Genomic DNA, 7,711 nt, shown 5'->3' with positions numbered 1-7,711 from the left:
ATAATTTACTTTTATTTCGAAATATTCTCCCAACAAAAAGTCATCAGAAATGTGTTCAAAACTTACTTGTTTCGATTCATCACTTAAAGAATTATTGGAGAGCATCAATACGTGGAGATAAGAAGCCGAGAACAAAGAAAACTGCTGGGATTTATATTATCAGGATATTATCAGCAGTGGTAGATAAACCGGTACCATAGAACTGATATCGTTGAAAATGTTTTGTCCAAAGAGAGTTACACCCCATTGCCCTGAATTAGAGTTTATAGCACTGCTCTAATAAAACAAGAGAATTTTGTGTGAGGTGTACGAGTAAAACGTATTCAATGCCTTTCTCTAACGAGCCCTCGAAATACTCAGGTATGTTTGTAGACTACGTCACAACATCGTGATGTTTTAAATGTTATATTTTGTCACTAAATAACTTTATTTCGAAATTCTCTCTCTCTTTCTCTCCATGTTTCTACTATCTCGATTTCTCTAGGGGTGTTGTTCTTCTAGAAGTAAGCGAAATATTATTTAACATAAATTAGAAATAATTACAGGTAAATAATATTTTTCGACTGTCGACCTAACTGTGTCAGCGCGGTTAGCCTAGTGGCTTTGCGCTTCGCAACCATATGCCTGGGGAAGGAGTGTCCTAGGTTCGATTCCCGTCCACGACGTGAGGAGCTTAAGGATCTTCCTCAGCCATAGCCAAGTTAGCCGGTCTTGGGCGTGGGCGGCAGGGTTTTTCCGCCAGTTTGGGGGTTTTTCATCCCGCAAGCAGGCAAACCGGCCCCGTGAACACACAGGTTACTGTCATAAATACTTACGGCAAGGAAGGCAACGGGAAACCACCTTGCTCATAATCATCTCTCCCTAGAATGCTAGCATATAGCTACCCTCCCCCGGCCGTATGGCAGATGGGAACCAGAAGAAGAAGAAGACCTAACTGTGTGTTATTCTACAAGAAATATAAACAACGAATATTAAAATCTCACACACAAAATCTGGGAATTAAATTATTTGGTTAAAATGATCCAACATTGAACCAGGTAATTAGCCTGTGTCGCTTGGACCAAAGTTCCTTTAATGTGAGGTATTCATCAACCATTACGCATCTTTTCAACTGTCTTATTATTAGAAGGAGGTTTTTATAGCGTCGTTCATAGCTATAGTTAAACATTTGAGTGCCAAACTTTGATTTATAAATGAAATAAATGTTTTAATAGTATCCTCAAGTACATGACGTTTTTTTTAATAATAAAATAATTATTGTTTTTGAAAATACTGTGGGCAAACCTGTGACTACGATTTAAATGGGAATCATACGGAATCCTGTTGACATTTCTTCAACATGAATCTATGATTACTAAATTATGATCTGGAATATTTCTGACTCTGTATAAACAAGAGTAAAAAAAAATAAGGGCTCGATTTTTCTTAATATGTCATCAAATCTCCCTGTTTTCCGAGTGGCCAGGGTCTCTATTCTCCACGGACTGCTAACATGTTGTGAATTCGTATTGAATTTAGACATGGATGTACTTATGCGACACGCGATTTATGTCGTCCAATTAATAGTGTAACTGTGCATCTATTCAGCAATGTACTGCAATAGACACACCTCTCAGACAATATCTTCGTTTACTGCCTTGTTTTATAGATAGAATAATGACGGAAAACATGAAACTTACAATAATAATCAGTTGCAAAACCTAAAATGTTCAAATGTTCATTTTTTGTTCTATTTTTAGAATCAATCTATAATATCTGACTAGGGATGAATTAAAATGAAAGTATGTACTATCTCTACTGTTATCCTCACAACAAGCTGTAGCAATGCTGTATAGGACTGTAGAATATATATATATATATATATATATATATATATAGAATGGATTTAAATGGATAACTGCTAAAGAAGACAAGCCGAACATTGTTGGTTTGATGGGTGAAGCACTAATGTTTTTCATATTCCTCTTTGTCTGTGAGGGAGGTTCTTTGAGTGGAGTGTTAGTGAGCTCTAGGCTCGCCCTGTGAGGGCATTGAGATTAGCTGCATTCAGCTGAGCATAAGATTGATTTCGGTCTTTTATATTTGTAGTATTCCGCTTCATTCTAGTCGGAAGCTTTTTTGATCAGCGGATTTGGATGATTGCTTGCCTTGATGAAGAACTTTTCTGCTAGATCGTGGAGAAGGGAGGAAATATAAGAAATGTTGACTTCTCTGTGAATCTGGGAGTTTCTTATGAACCATGAGTTATCCAGATATCATATTCATGCATTTGTTCTGTATCCTCTACAGTTTTTGAATATTTGTTTTCGAGGTATGGCTCCAAACAGGAGATGCGTTAGTGACAACTGGGAGTATTATCATCTTATATATAAGTAGTTTGTTACGTACATCCAGCTTACTTTTTCTGTTGATCATGGGAGCTTAAGAAGGAAGTAACACTTGATTTTAAACATATGAGAGATGATTTTCATTATTCGGTTTTAAAGACATCATTCCTCGTATTGAAGGGCTTACATGGATTAAAAATCGTTCTATTTGGATTTTAGAGTGAAGTTTTCGAATTATATAATTTTTTAAAATAAAACGTTAATTCTTTTTTATGTATAAAGTTTTTACCTTGGGTATAATATATGTTAAAGATGCCAAGCTATTTTATACTTGGTTTTACTCCATTTGTCAAGTGAACAAACAGACAAATAAGTCAAGTTTGCGGCTGCACGTAGTGCACGTCTAGGTGATCCGCAAAGTAGTGCAAGTCTAGGCAACCCGTGGTAAAGGTGGAATAAGCTCTGATCACTATTCTTAATATTTACCCATAATGCAAAGCACATCTCCTGGAGGAGATGTATGATGCTATGCATTAAAGGCATGGGGCCACTACCCAGACCGGTTTCGACCTTTAATGCATAGCATCATACATCTCTTCCAGGAGATGGGCTTTGTATTAAGGGTATATATTAAGAATAGTGATCAGAGCTTATTCCACCTTTATCACGGGTTGCCTAGACTTGCAATACTTTGCGGATCACCTAGACGTGCACTACGTGCAGCCGCAAACTTGACTTATTTGTCTGTTTGCTTACTTGGCAAATGGAGTAAAATTAGGTTTAAAATAGCTTGACCTCTTTAACAGTTAATTCTTTTTATTTTAAAGCATTTTAAAATTAATCTTACAAACTTCTTAGCCAGTCGATAGTGCTATAGGTTTACAAATTTTCAGGAATTAAAAGTCACTTAATGAAATAAAAATGCCTTAAAATATAAATTGTAGACTTCTGAAAATATTTCAGATCATCCTAGAAGCAAACTTGGTTGTAGTAGGTTTGTATTATTGTAAATCGATATTTTATTCAGACGATACTGCAAAAACTGGAACGAAAATTTGTCTACAGTTAAGATAATTTTTCTACAGCATCGTTGCAGGTAATGAGTCAGATTGTTGCCATTTAAATTTAATCGATGTCAATATCGATATTCGAATCAATGCCGATCACCATGTTGGAAGAAATATCTCAAAATGGTGTCACGAAAAGTTATTGTAAAAATCATCATGATCATCATCATCATAGTTTATTCACAATATGATACAATATGAGAGGGGAAAAGAGATTTACATTAAAAATTAAAATTTTTTTCTAATAATAAAAAACTACATAAAGACTCATCTGTATAATTAGTAACTGTTATAAAAGTAGCAAATATCAGTTTATATAAACGTTTTATATCAGTTTAGTTTCTGCAAATGTTAACAAATGAAATTGAAGTGCTGAAATAAAATCATACATTTTGGGAACTAAATCATCATGAATAAACGATAAAAATAGTCATTAACTATCGTAACTATACAAAACTATCTTTGATAAAACTTGAATTGCTCAGAAAAAGATCCCAGACAAGGAATTGTTTCAAAGAGGATTATGTTCTCTTAAGGTAAGTTTCTTTTTGTTTAATATTTATATATTTTTGACAAGATACTTTTGCTTGCACTGAAATTTTTGTAAAAATATTCCATCATTATTTCTGTGTAAACATGTATTGAACGTTCTACTGAAAACGGAACTAAAACTACTCATAATGTAATATAACTATGCACTCGTAAATCCTTAAAACAAGATAGAAATATCCTACACAAACTTCTACACTTGGAGAGAATTAATCACCGCATTTTTCAACACGTAACCATACAAACTCTGCAGTTTTCTTTCTTCTGATTAAAATAATAAAATCCTTGTTGAGCTGCTAGATCTAGTTAGCTACAAAATCACCTCTGCTCGCCGTAAAACCTGGCTTCGAGGTGAAATGATCAACCACAATCATAACACGATACTCACATATATAAACCATTCAACATTTGCGAACTTCTAAAGATTTTGATTTTGGATAAGTATTCTACTTTGCCTTTGAAAGTTAAATATTATCTATAAATGTCTGACCATATCTCATGACGCTGAGGTAGCCTTCTTCCTCTTAACCTACTTGGAAAAAATCCTCGATTTCTGACCATATCATATTACATCGGTAACGTGATACTTTTTATGTGACTCCAATGAAAGGTTGTAAACTTATATTATTAGTAGTAGCGGGATACTAAGGATAAATTTGGATATTTTTTAAATTAAGTTTTCAATTTTTATTCTATTTTGTATTTTTAAATTCATTTTTGCTGGTTTCTAATTCTTTCTCAAGACACCAAACATGGAACTTTTTTATCTCCTTCCGGAGATGAAATTCATCTTCCTCCTAGAGCTTCACAATTGACAGTTGGTACCCAAACTTCTCACCAACACTCCAAGAGCCGTTACAGTATCATGGTGATAAAGATTATTATATTTAGATGACTAGCAACCATTAGTGCTAAACAAGTAATACATATATTTAAAAAAATGCTTTTCAAGTCCTAAGAAAATGTTATTAAAACATTAAAGAATACGGATATGTGTCTTTTATAGGTGACCTCAATAAAATGTCCACATGATATAAATTTATAAATCAGGATTACAGGAGGGTTGCTTGTGGCAGACACTGGGTCCTTGGAGCGGACATTTTTTTAGAACAGTGGAGTGCTTCCACTTCCTGAAAGCCAAACATAAAACAAACTATTTTACGAACTATCAATAGACGTAAATAAATAAGAGAAACATAATCCCACAATGGAAGAAGTTACCATAACATATCCTCACCAAAGTTTTTAGACCATATTAACCATGTCAACGTTTTGTGATTCTGTGTAGTTTATGTCATTCCATGCACCTACTTCTTGCTGTAATCACACTAACAATATTGAGAATGATTACTAATGGCTTTATAACGAATATTTTGTAAACTATATATATATATATACTTCGAAATGAAGCAAACACACTGCAAGAAATAAGGCTTTTTTATAGATACATCTAAATTTTTATTTTATTTTCTTAGGAATCGGAGAAAGGAACTCAATAAATTAAATAACATTATACATATTTTCTACTATCTCGACAACGAGATGAGTTTAGTTTCCTATTTCATGCCTTTCACAACCAGATTTCTCCTTTGTTTTTACATGTTACTTTGAGAAATGATAGGCATAAAATATGTTGGCTATTTCTACTCTCTTTCTGTTTACAAAGAAAAATTAAATTCAGGATTCTCAACAGTACCTTTAAATTTCTTATTCCAAAGTGATCGTCTACTTCTATCATTGTTTTCGTGAACGCCTCATGATGCTGTTTTTTTAATAAATAGAGTAAGAGGTGGTGTAAATGTGTAATAACTCATTTCCAGTAATTGATATTATCTCAGTTCACTAATATATTTTCTCGTTCTTTAGGTCGAATCGACTGGAGTTACCATCGCAGAAAGATTACGCAGTTTGCATGTAGAATAAAACAACTCCCACAAAACCTTAAAGTCATTTTTCTCATATTTATTCCAGCAACTGTGATATATTTATACAGTTGGGAATTTTTATCAAATGTGTCGAGTATAAAGGAACTACGAGTTTATGGACAATCAAGAGAACTTCCTGCCACATTGAATAACATTAAGGGAAATAAAAGTCTTCCAAAAATTATTCTACTGTGGACAACGTACTTCGGCCAAAGTTATTCTGAAGATTTTTATTTTTTTCAACCTGGGAACTCTACATTTATTAAACAAGGTTGCTCTTATGTAAACTGCTTTGCTACAAGCAATAGAGACTATTTAGAGAAAGCAGATGCTGTGTTATTTCACGCGTATGATATGAAAGACGCTTTACCAACATACAGAATTGAAAACCAGAAATGGATATTGTACGATATGGAGTCCCCACTTGGAAAAGATTCCCTACTAAACAAAATAAATGGTTTGATGAACTGGACTATGTCTTACAGAAAGGACTTTGACATTGTGGTAAAATACGGAACCGTTTATCATTTGAAAGATACCGAAGATGAATTTAGAGAACAAACTGATTTCTGGAAGGACAAGAAAAAAGAAATTGTGTGGTTTGTTAGTAATTGCCATAGCAACAGTAACAGGGAAAGTTATGTGCAGGAACTAGAAAAGCACATTTCCGTTGATATTTACGGAAACTGTGGAACGAAGAGCTGCTCGCCATCTCAATCCAAAGCTTGTTATGATGACATTTTAAAAGATTATAAATTCTATCTTTCATTTGAAAACGCCATTTGCAAAGATTACGTCACAGAAAAATTTTTCAATGTCGTCAATTACGATATCATACCCGTTGTATTTGGAGGTGGAAATTATAGTCAATATTTGCCTAAAAGTGCCTTCATTGACGCAACTGAATTCCCCGATCCAAGTGAGCTCTCAAAGTATTTAATATCGATTGGGAGTGACAGAGATTTGTACAATTCTTATTTGCGCAGGAAACGTCAGTATAAGGCATATCTACATCGTTGGGCATGCAATTTATGCGAAAAGTTAAACCAAAATAACACTCTAGGAGTTCCTAGGAATAATTTAAAGAAATTGTTTATTGAAGATGCACGCTGCAGGAAATGGACAAAAAACAGAGCTTTTGAACTTCTGTAGCGAACTAGATACTCCCAAAATGATTTGGTATCGAGAGAGAATTAGACTTACCTTGTTAAGCCTCCTTCTAATGGTAGCTCAGGAATGGTTCTATGGCGCTTCACAAGTGTCATTTTATTATTCATATAACTTTTTTAAATATGTTACTACAACTCACGATTGAAGGGAGAGCCAAGACCTTGGCCTCATGTTTGCCATAAGTCTTGTGAGCTTTCACTTTGGTTATCTGAATTTAGATTGATGGTTTTTATGCAGGATTTTATGCTTCCACAAGCTCATGGCTTGTGAAAGCGCTTCAAGATGGATATCTACTGAAAAAACTATTCAACTTCTGGATTAAAGAATTCTGAAGACAGGGTTTTATAGTTAGTGAATTCTCACACTTTTTGAACAGAGCAAGATGCTAGAGATATATTCATATTCCACTTGCAGTGAGATTTACTATTATGCTGAAGATTTCTAGTGACTATATGTTTGGGTTTTCTGCTGTGTATCAACAATAAAGTTCAACCATCTGTCATTCAGGAATTTCTTTTGTTTGCTATTTGATGGGAAGCATTCTTTTTTTTTTTTTCAAGATGAATTGGAATATTAAAACTGATGACCAATTATTTCTGATTTTTTTGATTTAGTTTAATTTTGAATTGTATCACTAAATGTAACATTTGAATATGTATCCAATCCTTATCCT

The 7,711-nt window shown here is 33.8% G+C and overlaps 1 protein-coding gene across 1 annotated transcript; it reads left to right on the top strand.

Moving 5' to 3' along the window:
• Positions 1 to 235: 235 nt before the first annotated feature.
• LOC150106368 (lewis-type alpha-(1,3)-fucosyltransferase-like) lies at positions 236 to 7,711 on the top strand. The gene is made up of 2 exons (XM_090392405.1): positions 236 to 360; positions 5,810 to 7,711. Exons 1-2 carry the CDS (start codon positions 327 to 329, stop codon positions 7,018 to 7,020), a joined length of 1,245 nt encoding a protein of 414 aa, XP_090248531.1. The 5' UTR covers positions 236 to 326; the 3' UTR covers positions 7,021 to 7,711.

This window comes from Typopeltis vanoorti, chromosome 5, assembly GCF_054136105.1.
Source record: "Typopeltis vanoorti isolate ZY-2024b chromosome 5, IOZ_Tvanoo_1.0, whole genome shotgun sequence".
In the NCBI taxonomy this organism is placed as follows: domain Eukaryota; kingdom Metazoa; phylum Arthropoda; class Arachnida; order Uropygi; family Thelyphonidae; genus Typopeltis; species Typopeltis vanoorti.
The sequence above is the reverse complement of the archived record's forward strand: the minus strand, read 5'-3'. Positions and strand labels throughout refer to the sequence as shown.